Source organism: Xenopus laevis, chromosome 3S, assembly GCF_017654675.1.
Source record: "Xenopus laevis strain J_2021 chromosome 3S, Xenopus_laevis_v10.1, whole genome shotgun sequence".
Taxonomy (NCBI): Eukaryota; Metazoa; Chordata; class Amphibia; order Anura; family Pipidae; genus Xenopus; species Xenopus laevis.
Window position 1 is genome coordinate 4,436,637 of NC_054376.1, and position 18,322 is coordinate 4,454,958.

General features: G+C 47.4%; 3 protein-coding genes across 3 annotated transcripts; 1 reads left to right on the forward strand and 2 right to left on the reverse strand.

Moving 5' to 3' along the window:
- Positions 1-138: 138 nt before the first annotated feature.
- On the forward strand, positions 139-8,474 carry rtcb.S (tRNA-splicing ligase RtcB homolog). Its single transcript, XM_018254791.2, has 12 exons — positions 139-269; positions 2,538-2,616; positions 3,071-3,138; positions 3,329-3,428; positions 3,643-3,799; positions 3,875-4,031; positions 4,119-4,278; positions 4,379-4,554; positions 5,605-5,793; positions 6,083-6,193; positions 7,208-7,327; positions 7,486-8,474. The coding sequence occupies exons 1-12, from the start codon at positions 177-179 to the stop codon at positions 7,591-7,593; spliced, it is 1,518 nt and encodes a 505-aa protein (XP_018110280.1). The 5' UTR covers positions 139-176; the 3' UTR covers positions 7,594-8,474.
- Positions 8,475-9,664: 1,190 nt separating this feature from the next.
- On the reverse strand, positions 9,665-13,578 carry LOC108712554 (E3 ubiquitin/ISG15 ligase TRIM25). Its single transcript, XM_018254792.2, has 2 exons — positions 13,426-13,578; positions 9,665-11,927 (listed from the first exon to the last, which is right to left on the reverse strand). Exon 2 carries the CDS (start codon positions 11,924-11,926, stop codon positions 10,004-10,006), a length of 1,923 nt encoding a protein of 640 aa, XP_018110281.1. The 5' UTR covers position 11,927; positions 13,426-13,578; the 3' UTR covers positions 9,665-10,003.
- Positions 13,579-14,416: 838 nt separating this feature from the next.
- Positions 14,417-15,820, reverse strand: LOC108712251 (achaete-scute homolog 4). The gene has a single exon (XM_018254495.2). It carries the CDS (start codon positions 15,709-15,711, stop codon positions 15,163-15,165), a length of 549 nt encoding a protein of 182 aa, XP_018109984.2. The 5' UTR covers positions 15,712-15,820; the 3' UTR covers positions 14,417-15,162.
- Positions 15,821-18,322: the final 2,502 nt, after the last annotated feature.

Here is an 18,322-nt window from a genome sequence, read left to right on the forward strand (position 1 = left end):
GCGGAAGTGCGCAATCTGCTGCGGCCATAATTGAAATCAAGTTCGAAGGCTGCCCCACTTCCTGTCGCCAGAGAGGAGCGGTCACGTGTCGCGGTGACGTCCTATTGACATGCGCAGAAGAGAGCCGGCACTAGAGATCTGGTGTCCAGTGTGTGAGAGACAGACGCGCTGTCACCATGAGCCGCAGTTACAATGACGAGTTACAGTATCTGGACAAGATCCATAAGAACTGCTGGCGGATCCGCAAGGGCTTTGTGCCCAACATGCAGGTGAGGATCGTCCGTAGCTTTTAATTCCCAGCAGCCTCAGCGACTCGTGTTGTGTCTCTCGGCCCAGGTTTGATTTACTGTTACCCCTAAATACACAGGAGAGGGGCCAGTCTTTCCATGAGTGAAACCATCTCCTTATACAGGGGTGTCACTGTACCCCAATACTCCATGAACCCCCACAACTGCTCTGCTACCCCATTAATTCCTAAAGCACCCCCAAAGCCTGCTCAGTCCATAAAGTCCCTGTCAATCACCTCCCCAGTGTCCTGCTTCTGTCTGGTACCCCAATAATATGTCCCCAGTCATTCTTGCCCCTAGGGTACCCCACTAATCTATATTCCAATATACACACTATTTCCCTAGTGCCTTCCCTTCAATACACCGTGTCCCCCGGAATCCCTGCACCTCCCCTTCCGATAGACTGTGTCCCCTGGAATACCTGCACCCCTTCTCCCAATACACAGTGTCCCCCGGAATCCCTGCACCTCCCCTTCCAATACACTGTGTCCCCCAGAATCCCTGCACCTCCCCTTCCAATACACTGTGTCCCCTGTAATCCCTGCACCTCCCCTTCCAATGCACTGTGTCCCCTGTAATCCCTGCACCTCCCCTTCCAATACACAGTGTCCCCCGGAATCCCTGCACCTCCCCTTCCAATACACAGTGTCCCCCGGAATCCCTGCACCTCCCCTTCCAATACACTGTGTCCCCCGGAATCCCTGCACCTCCCCTTCCAATACACTGTGTCCCCTGTAATCCCTGCACCTCCCCTTCCAATGCACTGTGTCCCCTGTAATCCCTGCACCTCCCCTTCCAATGCACTGTGTCCCCTGTAATCCCTGCACCTCCCCTTCCAATACACAGTGTCCCCCGGAATCCCTGCACCTCCCCTTCCAATACACAGTGTCCCCCAGAATCCCTGCACCTCCCCTTCCAATACACTGTGTCCCCTGTAATCCCTGCACCTCCCCTTCCAATGCACTGTGTCCCCCGGAATCCCTGCACCTCCCCTTCCAATGCACTGTGTCCCCTGTAATCCCTGCACCTCCCCTTCCAATACACTGTGTCCCCCGGAATCCCTGCACCTCCCCTTCCAATACACTGTGTCCCCCAGAATCCCTGCACCTCCCCTTCCAATGCACTGTGTCCCCTGTAATCCCTGCACCTCCCCTTCCAATACACTGTGTCCCCCGGAATCCCTGCACCTCCCCTTCCAATACACAGTGTCCCCCAGAATCCCTGCACCTCCTCTTCTGATACACCGTGTCCCCTGGAATCCCTGCACCTCCCCTTCCGATAGACTGTGTCCCCTGGAATACCTGCACCTCCCCTTCCAATACACAGTGTCCCCCAGAATCCCTGCACCTCCCCTTCCAATACACAGTGTCCCCCAGAATCCCTGCACCTCCTCTTCTGATACACCGTGTCCCCTGGAATCCCTGCACCTCCCCTTCCGATAGACTGTGTCCCCTGGAATACCTGCACCCCTTCTCCCAATACACAGTGTCCCCCAGAATCCCTGCACCTCCCCTTCCAATACACTGTGTCCCCCAGAATCCCTGCACCTCCCCTTCCAATGCACTGTGTCCCCTGTAATCCCTGCACCTCCCCTTCCAATACACTGTGTCCCCCGGAATCCTTTCACCTCCCCTTCCAATACACAGTGTCCCCCAGAATCCCTGCACCTCCTCTTCTGATACACCGTGTCCCCTGGAATCCCTGCACCTCCCCTTCCAATACACTGTGTCCCCCGGAATCCCTGCACCTCCCCTTCCAATACACAGTGTCCCCCAGAATCCCTGCACCTCCTCTTCTGATACACTGTGTCCCCCGGAATCCCTGCACCTCCCCTTCCAATACACAGTGTCCCCCGGAATCCCTGCACCTCCCCTTCCAATACACAGTGTCCCCCGGAATCCCTGCACCTCCCCTTCCAATACACAGTGTCCCCCGGAATCCCTGCACCTCCATTTCCAATACACAGTGTCCCTGACTTCTGCTACATTGTTTCAAGAGTCAGAACCAGAGAGGGATTAAAAAAAAATATTTCTATCAATAGCAATTCCAGAAACCTATAACATTAAACCCAGTGAGACTGACAAATGAATGGATATTGGAAAGATATTTTCATTTATTTGGCAGAATACAGTTCTGGGTGCAGTTCAGATTTAAGGAAGAGAAAGGATCCCAAAGTGATGCTTCTCCTGGTCTCCTATTGGGTGACTGATAGAATCACGACTCGCTCTCTCCTTTTTGCTTCTTTATCAGGTGGAAGGAGTCTTTTATGTGAATGAGCCCCTGGAGAAGCTGATGTTTGAGGAGCTGAGAAACGCTTGTCGCGGTGGAGGTAAGTTGGGCAGCAACTTCCTGTTCTGCACGGAGCCTCTGTACTTTTCTGCCTCTGTAATTCCTCCTGTGCAGAGCCTCTGTACTTCCTGTTCAGCGCGGAGTCTCTGTACTTCCTGTTCTGCACAGAGCCTTTGTACTTCCTGTTCTGCGCGGAGCCTCTGTACTTCCTGTTCTCCGCAGAGCCCCTGTACTTCCTGTTCTGCACGGAGCCCCTGTACTTCCTGTTCTGCGCGGAGCCTCTGTACTTCCTGTTCTGCGCGGAGCCTCTGTACTTCCTGTTCAGCGCGGAGCCTCTGTACTTCCTGTTCTGCGCGGAGCCTCTGTACTTCCTGTTCTGCAGAGCAGATATGTGCCCCTTGCCCCAACTTGATCAGACACACGTGTAATAAGCTGCAATTTCATGAGTCTGAGGAATAACGAGCAGAGCGTAATCATCATTCCTCTTCTTTCAGCCGCTGGAGGGTTCCTTCCTGCCATGAAGCAGATCGGCAATGTCGCGGCTTTACCCGGGATTGTTCACGTAAGGCTCCGCGCACTTTGGCTGCTGTACTGCAATTGCCCACCCTGTTAATAGAGCCACTCTCAATGCGATTGTTTTAAAGGGCAAATAAAACCCCAGGGGATAAAAAAAAAAGGAGGTAACGGATAACTCCTTTAGGGGAAACCAAGGAAGGCTGTCTTATCTGATAGGATTTATTGTTTGACTGTAGAAATCTATTGGGCTACCAGATGTCCACTCCGGCTATGGATTTGCCATTGGAAACATGGCGGCGTTTGATATGGACAACCCTGAAGCCGTTGTCTCCCCAGGTGAGAATCAGTCGGCCTCTGTCTCTGTGCCCCCTGCCCCCCCCTTGTATAGGAGCAAGCTAAGTCCATATTGGGGGTCTCTCTTTCTCTAGGAGGAAGCTAAGTCCATATGGGGGGGTCTCTATTTCTATAGGAGCAAGCTAAGTCCATATTGGGGGGTCTCTTTCTTTAGGAGAAAGCTAAGTCCATATGAGGGGGGTCTCTCTTTCTTTAGGTGGTGTCGGCTTTGACATCAACTGTGGGGTCCGACTGCTTCGTACAAACCTGGATGAGAGCGACGTACAACCAGTGAAGGAGCAGCTTGCCCAGTCCATGTTCGACCACATCCCTGTAGGGGTCGGGTCCAAAGGTGTTATCCCTATGGGAGCCAAGTAAGTTCCCTCTGTTTGGGATATACATTGGGCATGGGATATGGTATAACCTGGCTGTACCCCTTCTTTCTCCAGGGACCTTGAGGAAGCCCTTGAGATGGGGGTGGACTGGTCGCTGAGAGAAGGCTACGCATGGGCCGAGGACAAGGAACACTGTGAGGAATATGGCCGGATGCTGCAGGCCGACCCCAACAAGGTCTCCTCTAAGGCTAAAAAGCGAGGCCTGCCCCAGGTATAGTGTACATGAAACTCCACAGATTTCTTCAGACGTGGAACCTGCATGTTCTAATCTCCATCCCTTGATCTTCTGTCCCTCAAGCTGGGGACCCTCGGAGCTGGAAACCATTATGCCGAAGTCCAGGTGGTCGATGACATTTACGACGAGTACGCTGCCAAGAAAATGGGCATCGACCACAAGGGCCAGGTGTGCGTCATGATCCACAGCGGCAGCCGAGGCTTGGGGCATCAAGTGGCAACAGGTATCCATCCATGGGGCAACATCGGGGTATTTCCCCCCAGGTGAATCACTGCTATACTTTGGTATCTGTGTGTCTTAACACCAACCCTTATACTACACAGATGCTCTGGTCGCCATGGAGAAAGCAATGAAGAGGGACAAGATCACTGTGAATGATCGCCAGTTGGCATGCGCCCGCGTTTCCTCCACTGAGGGGCAGGATTATCTCAAAGGCATGGCCGCTGCAGGCAACTACGCTTGGGTCAACCGCTCGTCCATGACCTTCTTAACCAGACAGGTACAGACGTATCATTACTAATTATTTTAACAGACATTCATTGGAAGGTGAAGCCTAAACTGCTCTGAACGTTGAGTCTGAACGTTGAGTCTGAACGTTGAGTCTGAACGTTGAGTCTGAACGTTGAGTCTGAACGTTGAGTCTGAACGTTGAGTCTGAACGTTGAGTCTGAACGTTGAGTCTGACGTTGAGTCTGAACGTTGAGTCTGAACGTTGAGTCTGAACGTTGAGTCTGAACGTTGAGTCTGAACGTTGAGTCTGAACGTTGAGTCTGAACGTTGAGTCTGAACGTTGAGTCTGAACGTTGAGTCTGAACGTTGAGTCTGAACGTTGAGTCTGAACGTTGAGTCTGAACGTTGAGTCTGAACGTTGAGTCTGAACGTTGAGTCTGAACGTTGAGTCTGAACGTTGAGTCTGAACGTTGAGTCTGAACGTTGAGTCTGAACGTTGAGTCTGAACGTTGAGTCTGAACGTTGAGTCTGAACGTTGAGTCTGAACGTTGAGTCTGAACGTTGAGTCTGAACGTTGAGTCTGAACGTTGAGTCTGAACGTTGAGTCTGAACGTTGAGTCTGAACGTTGAGTCTGAACGTTGAGTCTGAACGTTGAGTCTGAACGTTGAGTCTGAACGTTGAGTCTGAACGTTGAGTCTGAACGTTGAGTCTGAACCTTGAGTCTGAACCTTGAGTCTGAACCTTGAGTCTGAACCTTGAGTCTGAACCTTGAGTCTGAACCTTGAGTCTGAACCTTGAGTCTGAACCTTGAGTCTGAACCTTGAGTCTGAACCTTGAGTCTGAACCTTGAGTCTGAACCTTGAGTCTGAACCTTGAGTCTGAACCTTGAGTCTGAACCTTGAGTCTGAACCTTGAGTCGAGTTTCAAAGCTCCAAATGGTAAATCAACCCCAAGTGGGGTGGATGTCATCCACATGGGCCTTTGTCCCCAGTGGGGGTTGATTGACCAAGCACTGAAGAGGTTACATTTGGGTAGACTCTATTGAGACCCTATAGATTGGTCCAAACCAAGTTCCTGATGGGGTTTATTCCCTTTAAGGCCTTCTCCAAAGTATTCAACACGACTCCGGACGACCTGGACATGCACGTGATCTACGACGTGTCCCACAACATCGCCAAGGTGGAGCAGCACGTGGTGGATGGGAAGGAGAGGACACTGCTGGTGCACAGAAAGGGGTCCACCCGAGCCTTCCCTCCCCATCATCCCCTCATTCCTGTGGATTATCAGGTAAATGTGCCCCTTACACTCTGTCCTGAGTCACAAACCTAAAGGGACGGTTCAGATGTTGGGCAGGAATGTATTTCCAATGTCCACGTGATGGAACTGAATGAGTAACATACTACAGGCCCTGCCCATTTAGCACTCATCCTGTTTGTGTCACATGGTATAACCCAACTAGTGAAGGCAGAACACCGATATGAGGGGAGCTCTCCGTAGCTCTCTGAGGCTTTAATCTGGGAGACATTGGGATGCAGAGTGCTCGTATGTGATTTTTCTAATTCTTCTCCCCCTTCAGTTGACCGGGCAGCCAGTATTGATCGGTGGAACCATGGGAACCTGCAGCTACGTCCTCACTGGAACTGAGAAAGGCATGACCGAGACGTTTGGCACTACCTGCCATGGTGCTGTAAGTAATCTGGGGATACTATCCAATAGAGACCCTGTAATGTGGCAAAGAGTCCTGAACCTCTACCTCAATATGGCAACTCTCTCCTCCCATAGGTATATATACAAATATACAGAGAAGGAATGTTCTGGGCACACAATAAGCTATACCCTCATACTGTACTGTCTAAGGGAATCAATATGGCACCTCCTCCTCCCATATGTATAAATACAAATATACAGAGAAGGAATGTTCTGGGCACACAATAAGCTATACCCTCATACTGTACTGTCTAAGGGAATCAATATGGCACCTCCTCCCATATGTATAAATACAAATATACAGAGAAGGAATGTTCTGGGCACACAATAAGGGAATAAGGGAATCAATATGGCACCTCCTCCTCCCATATGTATAAATACAAATATACAGAGAAGGAATGTTCTGGGCACACAATAAGCTATACCCTCATACTGTACTGTCTAAGGGAATCAATATGGCACCTCCTCCTCCCATATGTATAAATACAAATATACAGAGAAGGAATGTTCTGGGCACACAATAAGCTATACCCTCATACTGTACTGTCTAAGGGAATCAATATGGCACCTCCTCCTCCCATATGTATAAATACAAATATACAGAGAAGGAATGTTCTGGGCACACAATAAGCTATACCCTCATACTGTACTGTCTAAGGGAATCAATATGGCACCTCCTCCTCCCATATGTATAAATACAAATATACAGAGAAGGAATGTTCTGGGCACACAATAAGCTATACCCTCATACTGTACTGTCTAAGGGAATCAATATGGCACCTCCTCCTCCCATATGTATAAATACAAATATACAGAGAAGGAATGTTCTGGGCACACAATAAGCTATACCCTCATACTGTACTGTCTAAGGGAATCAATAGGGCACCTCCCTCCTCCCATATGTATAAATACAAATAAACAGAGAAGGAATGTTCTGGGCACACAATGGTTTAATACTGCTCCAAATTCATATGATGGTTGTTTCATTCCATAGGGTCGTGCCCTCTCCAGAGCCAAATCAAGAAGAAACCTTGATTTCCAGGATGTGCTGGACAAACTGGCCGACATGGGCATCGCCATCCGCGTGGCTTCCCCAAAACTGGTCATGGAAGAGGTAAATGGTTCAGCTTTCGACTGTAACTTTTTTTTAATTTTCTGAGAACCTGCTGCTGTTGCACAAAACAACCAGCAGAGGGAGCTGTACCAACACAGACTCTCTCCAATTAACGCTCCCCATCTGTTGTCTAACCACCATCCAATCCTATTTTTCAGGCTCCTGAATCTTATAAGAACGTCACAGACGTAGTGAATACCTGTCACGATGCCGGCATCAGCAAGAAAGCCATCAAGCTCCGCCCCATTGCGGTCATCAAAGGTTGAGCACGGCCCCCTGGGAAATCCGTGGCTGCTAACGCCATTATTTGTGTGGCAGATACTGTGAGCCACTGCACTACAGCATGAAAGGGGTTAACCCTGTGCACTACAGCAAAGCCGCATCCACCCAAAAGCAAAGAACACCCCCAAATTATTTTTTATTTATTTTTTTTTTTTTGCTGAGAATTATCAGCGCTTTGCTTTATCCCCAATAATAACACTGGGCAAACTTTCCCTGGTGCAGTAACCCATAGCGACCAGCCTCAGATTTGCTTTCCTAATCCCCACTGCAGTAGACTGATCAAAGCGATCGGTTGCTATGGGTTACTGCTTAGTGATGACATTGCCAGTATGTTAGTATCAGGCTGAATATTTAGGGGCCCATATTCTATGTATCACAATGATACCTTATAGTTATTAGAGGCCCTGAAGAAGCTGTTTTTGTTTTTTTGTCAGACCTGGATCTCCCTGTAAAGAGGGGCCCAAAGATAACTGGGGATGACATAGAAAGGACATAGGGGGTTGGATATTGAGGGGTGTTCTCCTGCTGATGCTGGGACTTCAGTTCAGCTGATGGTGGGAGTTGTAGTTCAACAGTGTCTATAGGGCCACACTATGTCTGAACTAGAGAATAAGTCGCACAGCCTATTTTGGTGTTATTATGCGAGCAGTTGATTGATGACATCATGCAGGGAGTTTTAGTACAACAACATCTGCAGGGCTCCCTGAATTGTTACTTCGTCTCTCTCCTCCAGTTAGGGGAGCAGCTTTGCAAACGCCCCCCAGCCCTGTCACTATTTGATTTTGACTCTGGACAAGGGTTTGTTTGTTCTTTCTTGGATTGGGAAGGATGGAATTAAAAAAATCCTTACAAGCAAAAAAAAAAATACATGTTTTGGTTTCTTATTGACAAAGAAGGGTTAAATATTCTTCATAACACACAGAAAGAGCTCTGTGACCATATAAAGGCACAAGGCTGCAGGCTGAGTTATACAGGGAACTCTGAGTATCACTCATGTATTATAAGAGATAATGTATCCCCTACTGTAAATGATAAGGATATTAGAAGTCACTGAGGGGTTGTTCTGTGACCATATAAAGGCACAAGGCTGCAGGCTGAGTTATACAGGGAACTCTGAGTATCACTCATGTATTATAAGGGATAATGTACCCCCTACTGTAAATGATAAGGATATTAGAAGTCACTGAGGGGTTGTTCTGTGACCATATAAAGGCACAAGGCTGCAGGCTGAGTTATACAGGGAACGCTGAGTATCACTCATGTATTATAAGGGATAATGTACCCCCTACTGTCAATGATAAGGATATTAGAAGTCACTGAGGGGTTGATCTGTGACCATATAAAGACACAAGGCTGCAGGCTGAGTTATACAGGGAACTCTGAGTATCACTCATGTATTATAAGGGATAATGTACCCCCTACTGTAAATAATAAGGATATTAGAAGTCACTGAGGGGTTGTTCTGTGACCATATAAAGGCACAGGGCTGCAGGCTGAGTTATACAGGGAACTCTGAGTATCACTCATGTATTATAAGGGATAATGTACCCCCTACTGTAAATGATAAGGATATTAGAAGTCACTGATGGGGTTGTTCTGTGACCATATAAAGGCACAAGGCTGCAGGCTGAGTTATACAGGGAACTCTGAGTATCACTCATGTATTATAAGGGATAATGTACCCCCTACTGTAAATGATAAGGATATTAGAAGTCACTGAGGGGTTGTTCTGTGACCATATAAAGGCACAAGGCTGCAGGCTGAGTTATACAGGGAACTCTGAGTATCACTCATGTATTATAAGGGATAATGTATCCCCTACTGTAAATAAGGATAAGTCACTGAGGGGGTCTGTCACTATATATGGGCACAAGGTATGTTGCAGAAGCTGGGCAGCTGGGGGCACAGGGTTGTTATATTGTTTATATTGTTGCACAAGGCACAGATCCTTCCCAAAAACGGCAAAAGGGCCAACTTTCTTTTTAAACACGAATCCTTTCATTATGAATTCCTTCTGTACACGCGACATAGAGAAAGGACTGACAGGAAGAGCAATTGCAATAAACAATTTTATAAGGCTCAGTTAATACACAACTTTGGCTTTTGGTTCATTGACCTGAAACATCAAGTCGTAAGAGACAGGGACCAGGCCACCTTGGGGCCCATCTAATTTGCCCTCCCCATGCAAAGGAATGGTCTCTTTATCTCTTGAAAAAAGGGTGACCCCCAGTTTGAGTAACCGCCATAAGTCCCTGCTGAGCCACCATTCTTCCCAGCATGCTCTGCCAGACAAGTGATAGGATAGTATTTGGCTTGTGGGAAATTCAAGGTCTGATATGGGACCAGGTGAATATTTAGGATATCTTCGGGGCTGGCACTCGCTGGAGGACCCTCCTAGCTCTTGATTCTCACTACCCCCTTGTCATCCAAACTGAAAGCGGCATGAAGCGGCTCTGTGAAGTTGGCAGAGAAGGTGTACAGGAGCCGTATTGGGTTGCCGAGCTCATAGAAGGACAGTCGACCAACCTCGTAGTCCAGGAATATTCCCAGCCTCTGGCAGACAGTGTCGGGAGGCAAACGGATTACCTTGGAATTGTGTCTCATGGAATATTCCTTATGCCACAAGGGATACCGACGCAGGCACCAGGACTTATTATTACTTCCCAACGAGGACTTCTCATCCTCCCTCTCTATACTGGTGTAGGCCACCCCGACGTGCCAGGCCTCTGACTGACTGGTGTCTACCTCCCAGCAATGGCGTCCACATGTAAAACCTATACTGCTTAAAACCTGACAGGACTCAAACCTCTTTGGACTCTCTGGGCGCACTGGGGCATCAAAGGACCAAGAAGCTGCTTTCAAGTCACTGGACAGAATGACATCGTTAGCCACCGTGTCTACATCCAGGACCAGGTCAGAAGCCTCTCGAATGTAAAACCCACTCTTGGCTTTTGCTTCCGTCATGATGGCATTTAAAGACTTGTGCAGCATCATAGAGATCAGAACCTCATCAAGGTCCCCAACATCAGAAACCAATTCATCATTTTCGTCTTCATTGTTTCCCTTCTTGCCCTCATTTCTCTCTTCTTCATCATCTTCTTCTAACTCTTCATCATCATCTTTTAACGCTTCATCATCATCATCTTCTAACTCTTCATTATCATTATCTTCTATCTCTTTCTCCTCCACCTCCTTTTCCTTTGCATCATATAAATCTACCTCATCAGGCTTAGCTCCATGATTCCCCTTATTTCCACCAACACAAATTTCATCAGGACCGAAGACCTCATTTTCATCATAGAGTTCTTCCTTATTTACCTCCTCCTCTGATTCCTCCTCATAGCTTTCATCATCCTCATCCTCTTCATCAACTTCATCTTCTGCATCATCTTCTTCCTCTGTACTTTCCAATGCCCCCGAGCAGGATTCCCATTCTTGCAGAACCATGAGTGGATCAGTCTGGTTGCAAATCTCCTCTATACGACTTATCTTTTTGAACAGTTTATCTCTTGATCCTTCCAACTTGTAGATTGAATCCGAGACCTTCTTTGAAACTTGTTCTTCCTGCCTGGAAATCTCACCCAGTACTCTCTTCTCTAAACCTTTCAGTTGCTCCTGGAGGTCCTGAAACAAGGCGATAACTCGTTCTCTTATGCCACTTGCTTTTTTCCCGACCTTCTTTTTATGGACCTGTAGGTTCTGCGCTCTCTTGTTCATGGAATCCCTCAATACATTCACATTGTCCAAAATAAGTCTCAGGTGCCCTTTTGTTTTCTCCACGGCGGTGTTCAGTGACTCCACTTGGTGTCCCTTGTGCTCTCCAACCAAGCAGCACAAAGAGCAAATGGGTAAACAGTCCTCCGAGCAGTAGAGCTCAAGGAGCTTGTTGTGCATGGAACATTTCCGGCTTCCGAAGGACGTGGTGGGCTCAGTTAGAACGTGTTCTGCCGACTTGTTGTGGACCTTTACATGATTGTCACAGAGAGAAGCCTCACACAGAAGGCAGGTCTTAAAAGCAGGCACAGGTAAAAAGAGGCAGTAGGTGCAGAAGATCCGAGTGTCCTCCAGACTTGGCTGAGTCGAGAGGAAATGCTCCACTATGCTGCACAGGGTCGTGTTCCTCTGAAGCTCACTATGGTCTCGGAACTCCGCTCTGCATTCTGGACAAGAAAAGACCCCAGATGCCTCCTGGGTAGCCAGCACACTCTGAATGCAGCCCTGGCAGAAATTATGGCCGCACCTCAGTGTAACGGGGTCTGTGTATATGTGCAGACAAACGGAGCAAAGCAAGTCTTCTCTTAGATCAGCAGATGCCATCCTGGGGCAAGAAAAGAAAAGGCAACACATGTCAGCACAGCCCTGCACAGTGTATTTCCCATAAGTCCCTATACAAAGGCGAATGTTGGGGGGATACACCTAATGTGGTGGGCAGAGATCTCAGCACAGCCCTGCACAGTGAATTTCCCATAAGTCCCCATACAAAGGCGAATGTTGGGGGGATACACCTAATGTGGGGGGCAGAGATCTCAGCACAGCCCTGCACAGTGTATTTCCCATAAGTCCCCATATAAAGGGGAATATTGGGGGGATACAGCTTATGTGGGGGCAGAGATCTCAGCACAGCCCTGCACAGTGGACATGGCCCCCCATCCTCCTGTCTCTTGGTCTTTATTCAGCAGCTCTCCAGTTTGCAGTATGATTGCTAGGGTCCAAAATACCATAGCGACCATGCGTTGATCTGAATAGAAAGATGAATAATATAATGTACCAATAGTAATATGTTTGTAGCCTTACAGGGCATTTGTATTATTAGATGCCCTTTAAAAGCTGGCAAGAGTCAGAAGAGAAAGGCATCTGATTAAAAAACAAAAAAACCATAAAAAATAAATAATGAAGATCAATTGAGAAGTTGCTTAACACATACCTCCCAACATTTTGGAAGTAAAAAGAGGGACAAAAATTTTTTTCCGCACGTAGCGCAGTAATTTTTTGACCACACCCCTTTCTGTGGCCACACCCCCTAATTACCATGTTTGTTTTACAAAATTTGGAAGGTTATGAAAGTTTGAAAATATTTCTCCTTATCTAAAATGTATTTTTGTGTCTCAAAATTGTTACAAAGTCTCTTATTTGCACCTGTTAGCTGTTCTGGGCTCTCTGCTAAAAGCCAATTAAGTGAGAAACTTTGTTTCTATTTCTGGCTGTTCAGTACAGAGAAAAGAGGGACAAATCCAGTACAAATGAGGGACTGCGGGTTGAGCTGTCAAAAGAGGGACTGTCCCTCCGAAAAAGGGACAGTTGGGAGGTATGCTTAACATTTGCCATTGTAGTATGTTGTACAACAGCCTTTTGGTCTTCATTACATAATCTTTAATGTTTTTTTTTCTCCCAGAACAGAAAAACAAAGAACTGCTCTTGCAGCCAAACGGGTGGGGCGGCTCCAGCTGTTTATCTTGGCTGGGCGGATCTAAACCTAAACTGGGAAGGAAGACAGGCAAGAGCAGCAGAGTCTGAGCCGAAGAAGATTCTCCTTTGGCAGCAAGGTGGAGATCACTGTGGCTCGATTATTATGGTCTTCCACTTGCATCCCTTCCCTCCCCATAGAATGATGACAGTGCAATGGCCGTGTATGCTAAAAGTCAAAGAGGGGCTGGCAGGGACCTAATGGGTGGCTCTGCCCTCAAGGCCAGGGTAGAAGTGACCAAGGCTTCAGAAGAGAATCCATAGAGGTCAGTAGGGGCTCTACAGGGGGGAATCTACATTCCCAGAAGTTTATTCTGTGCTGTTGGGCGGCATCTATAGTGCAGATCTCTTACCTGTAGAGAGGCAGAGCAGCTGAGTGCAGTGGAGAGGGCGGGACTTCCTTCAGCAGCAGGAATGTAGGCGCGGGAAGTTTGGAGGGCGTGGAAAGGGGGTCAGCAACGATTGACTGGGGTGTGTCTCAGTTTTCAGAAGAGGGGTTGCCCACATGCCTCCCCAGCAGTGGTGTAACTAGATTTTACTGGGCCCCACAGCAAATTTATTTTAGGGCCCCCAACATATCCAGAGGTTGTCCTCTTTTATCAATATATATTGAAATTGCTTATTAAGTAGGGTCTCATGGGGGCCACTATACCTCCTGGGTCCCCCCCTGCAACTGCAGGGTCTGCTTCCTCTGTAGTTGCGCCCCTGCTCCCAAACCCAAACGCCGTATAAATACAATCCTGTTGAACACAGGGCACACACACTAGTAATGTACAAGTCCGTAAAATTCAGCCCACAACCGAACCTATACCCACCCCTAACCCTATATCCTACCCTAACCCTACACTCAACCCTATCCTAAACCTACACCCAACTCTAACCCAATACTCACCCCTATACCCTAACCCTACACCCAACCCTAACCCTACACCCAACTCTAACCCTATAGTCACCCCTATACCCGACCCTAACCCTACACCTGACCCTAACCTACACCTGAACCTAACCCTACACCCTACACCTATATACAACCCTACACCCTAACCCTATATCCGACCCTATACCCGACCCCAACCCGCTGTGCCATCATTTACATACCTGTGCCTGATCCACCCATCTTTGACATCACCAGAGGGGCAGGGTAGACTGGCACAAGTGTATAAGTAAAAGACAGCAAGTGGCCATTGAGGCATTTTGGTGCACAGTAATATCACCAACCCATGGGTTGAGTTCTGCCCACCACCTGCCACACCACAGCCTGCTAAAAAGGTGCGGAGCTGGCCTGCACATCACTAACACACACCCAGGGTGCAAAGTGCAGTTCATGGTGGAAAAGTACCATTAGTAATACCATTTGGCTCAGCCAGAGTCAGACTGGGTTGGTGGGACACGGAGATGTCCTGCAGTCCATGGCATAGGGGACATGGTTTGGCAGTGGCCAGAAGTTTGCAGCACCCAGCAGTGGCAGCCCCTGATACCTAAGTCTGACACTATATTCACTATAGCATCTGATGTGGAACCCTCCACTCAAGAATGGGACACAAACTAAACACCCATCCATGAGCAAGGACGGAGATTTCAGCTCCTCTCTGAATTGAGTATGTAAAGTTGCACCCCTAGTATATGTTTGAGCACTGGGCATTTACTGCTCCCCCCCCCCCACCCCATGTGGTCTGCTCTCCCATAGTTACACCACTGGGTGGAAGTTAAGTGGGGCTGTTCTATGTGGCAAGCAGTACAGCAGGCTTTGGGATAAAGATACACAAGGTTGTGTTGGTGCTTCAGTTATCCTTTAAACAAAACACATATAAAATTGCCTAGAAATGTCCTCTTTTATATCAAGGAAAAAACAAACATGCAGCTCTAGTGAAATGCACCGAGGAAAGAAATGGCAAAACCAAATGAGAAATAATGTCATATTCCTATAATCACATCAAATATGTCATGTTCTCTGCATACACATATGGGATCAGATCCAATGCCAACAAAACTTACCAATTTAGCAGATTACTAATGCAAAGATAAAGCTGGTTGAAAGAAAGAGATAAGAATGATGGTTTGGGGTTCACTTTTTAAGAATAATTTGTCTCTCAGAGGTCCTGTAATGTATGTTCTTCTGTACTAGGAGAGCTTATGGCACAATGTCTTTGGATGGAGCCCTTGGTGCTGAGATAGAGGACTGGGCTTGTGCCGGTGTCTGTATCAGAGAAGGGTTCTGTCCCTGGAGGCCATAGAGTTCCCAGATCTAGTATATTCTGAAGATGTTGGATGTATTCAATTGCTGCTCTCAGAGTCTCCACCTTGCTGAGACGTTTCTCTGCCAGTTCCCGGGGCAGATGTTGACGGAGTCGGGCGTAGCCCTCGTTAACACACCTTACTCGTTGCCTCTCCCTCTCATTCCTCTTCCTGATGAAGGCCGGCTCTGAGGAATAATCGCAGATCCCCGATTGGTTCTGAAAAGGAATGTATTGCAAGGGCCTAATGTGCCTGCCACCCCAGCATGAGGAGTCAACATGAAAAGCAATGCCATACTGTTCCCTTAATGGTGGTTGTCGATGGTCCATATGGAAACCCCAAGGCAGAGCCACTGAATGCACTGATACCATATTATAGAACATATTCTGTCCACTGTTGTCCATGCTTTCCAGTATATTATCCCCAAATATCAGTGCTGAGCCTTGTCATTACATTATGCCTTAAAGCTTGGTTTCATGAACTGGAGGAGCCTGGAGAAGTGGCTGGAAGAACTCCAATTAAGATGACATTTTGTGGAGAACACCTTCTAGATCTTCTAGCATGAAGGTCAGATAGACTTGAATTTGTGGGTGAGCACTTACTTGCTCTTCTACTTGCCCTTGTTATGCGCTCAGGCACTCCCTCGCAAATTTTGACCTCCAAGGTGGGATGGATTATAAAAACAGTGGTGGGGAGGTACTATTGGATTATAATTTTCCTTTTGAATAATAAATTACATAAAGGAAGACCTTGAGGCATTATTTACTTTTGGGCCGGGTCCAGTCTGCCATAGTAATCCTGAGATATTTCCTTCTTTACTCCCTGCTTTCTGTCAACTTCTTTAATCCAAACTTAAAAGGACTTCACTCTGTGATCTGTGCACGTCCCAAAATAATGAGGGGGAGAGGATGGAACGGGAGGAGGATGGCACTCTTCCTTTGTTAAAGCTTTGCCGAAAATCCCAAAACACTGAGGGAAAAGCAAATGAAAGAAAACATCAACACATTGAGCTCCTTTGGTCTTCAGCAGGGGCTTTAGATGTGAGTCGGTATAAGAAATATGCAATTTTTAAGGTTTTATATCTTGGGGGCTTCAAACCTGGTTGTTTTAAACCCCCATTAGGTCTACGACATTGGCCACTTTGATCTACAATACAAGCAACTGCAATTAAAACATTATGGGGAATTGCTATTGGGGGATGGGACTAGCAGGATGTGGAGCTGATCTACTTATTTATTTGGGGGTCGTCTATGTTGCCCCCAGACGCAAGTGTAAAGAACTGAGGTGTGCACAAATGTTCATTTTTTGCACTTTTCCTAAACTATGTAAATGTTCCCTAACATGTCCTTTGGGCTGCAGTCAATGTTTTTTTCCTAGTGTTTCCTCTGTTCTTTGATCTTGGCTTGACCCATAAACCCGGACCCTGCTCTGCCAGATGTATAGGCACAAAGGGGTATAGCAAGTGGTGGTGGCAGGGCCTTGGGCAGGGAGTTCATGTTACCTGTGTTTGTTATATACATCTGAGGGTGCCAAATAAGTTCTATGATTGGCCATTTGGTAGCTCCTATGTGGATTGGCAGCCTACAGGAGGCTCTGTTTGTCATTACATCTGGTTTTTATGCAACAAAAATTTGCCTCCAAGCCTGGAATTCAAAAATAAACACCTGCTTTGAGGCCACTGGGAGCAACATGTTTTGTTTACGAGCAACTGGTTGGGGATCACTGGTGTAGACCAACACTGACCTTCTGGAGAAGTTTATCAACAATGTTTTGTAGACCAAGCATTTTTAATACAATAGGCATTGTAAGAAGACATAGGAACAAACAGAAACAGGTTTATCATAGAAGCCTACGGAAAGAAAGCTTACCTTACATATGGTCCTACAGGATCCAGGATGAAGGTTTCTCAGAGAATGCAGGCTGCTCTGTGGAGACACAGTGGGTTTGTTGGAGTTCTTACCATCTGCATGTCTTACGAATCAATAACCAACTGATGACAGCCTCCAAGCTGAGTGGTTTATAGCCCTAGGGCAATGGTGCCTCTTCAGCATTCTTCATACTGTACTTTCAAACAAATATCTCTCTTTATGTGGGTGTTTTCATCTAGTGCTAGCCATCATACATCAAACAGTAGATCCTATAGTCTTCACTTATCCATCTCCACCTTTCAGGCAGCTATTGCTCTCGCACCGTGCCTTTTAACTGCTGAAATGGCTTTCCAGATCAAGTTACCGAAATGGTTTGTCTGAGATCGTTTGGAGGAATTAAAGGCTTAGTGATATCCGCGGCATTTAAAACGCCTTTATTCTAGTAGATGCGGAGGGAAGGAAATTCAGCAAGACATAAAATAAAGGATGAGTGAGTCTGTGCCAGGCGGGCACATCAGAGAGGTCTAATGAGAGGACTGTCGAAGTAAAGTGATTACATGTGTCTGTCGCTGGTCTCTTTCATATTAAGCAGTCATCAAATATGGTTCTTTCTAATGAAACTGGGAGATGGGGGCCAGGTTGCCCGAGCTGGTATATAGATAGGGGTCATTTATGCTGCAGAATGCAGTGTGCAAAAAGGCCCAAGTTGGAGTTCTGCTCTTAAAGAATGTCTGCAGGCGTATGTGCTCACTTTTGGAGAGCAGAGACTTAAAGCTGGCCTCTTGGGGCAACACATAGGTGTCCTCCTGCCTCCTACCCGTCCCCTAACCTGAGCAGCTTTCCACCAGGCGCAAGTGCTTGTTAGTACTTGGAGAGCAACACAAGCATGAAAAATGTCCTTTGAGGTGCCAATTATGTGCTGTCATTGGCTATTGGAAGTCCTTATATGGACTGGCAGCTACAGGAGATAGAGATGTCGCGAACTGTTCGCCGGCGAACTTGTTCGCGCGAACATCGGGTGTTCGCGCTCGCCGGAAGTTCGCGAACGTCGCGCGACGTTCGCCATTTTGGGTTCGCCATTGTTGGCGCTTTTTTTTGCCCTCTCACCCCAGACCAGCAGGTACATGGCAGCCAATCAGGAAGCTCT

Coding starts and splice junctions, on each gene's coding strand:
- rtcb.S (XM_018254791.2), top strand. CDS start 177: ATGAGCCGCAGTTACAATGACGAGTTACAGTATCTGGACAAGATCCAT. Junction 270..2,537: donor GCTTTGTGCCCAACATGCAG/GTGAGGATCGTC, acceptor CTTCTTTATCAG/GTGGAAGGAGTCTTTTATGT. Junction 4,279..4,378: donor GGGGCATCAAGTGGCAACAG/GTATCCATCCAT, acceptor TATACTACACAG/ATGCTCTGGTCGCCATGGAG.
- LOC108712554 (XM_018254792.2), bottom strand. CDS start 11,926: ATGGCATCTGCTGATCTAAGAGAAGACTTGCTTTGCTCCGTTTGTCTG.
- LOC108712251 (XM_018254495.2), bottom strand. CDS start 15,711: ATGGACAACAGTGGACAGAATATGTTCTATAATATGGTATCAGTGCAT.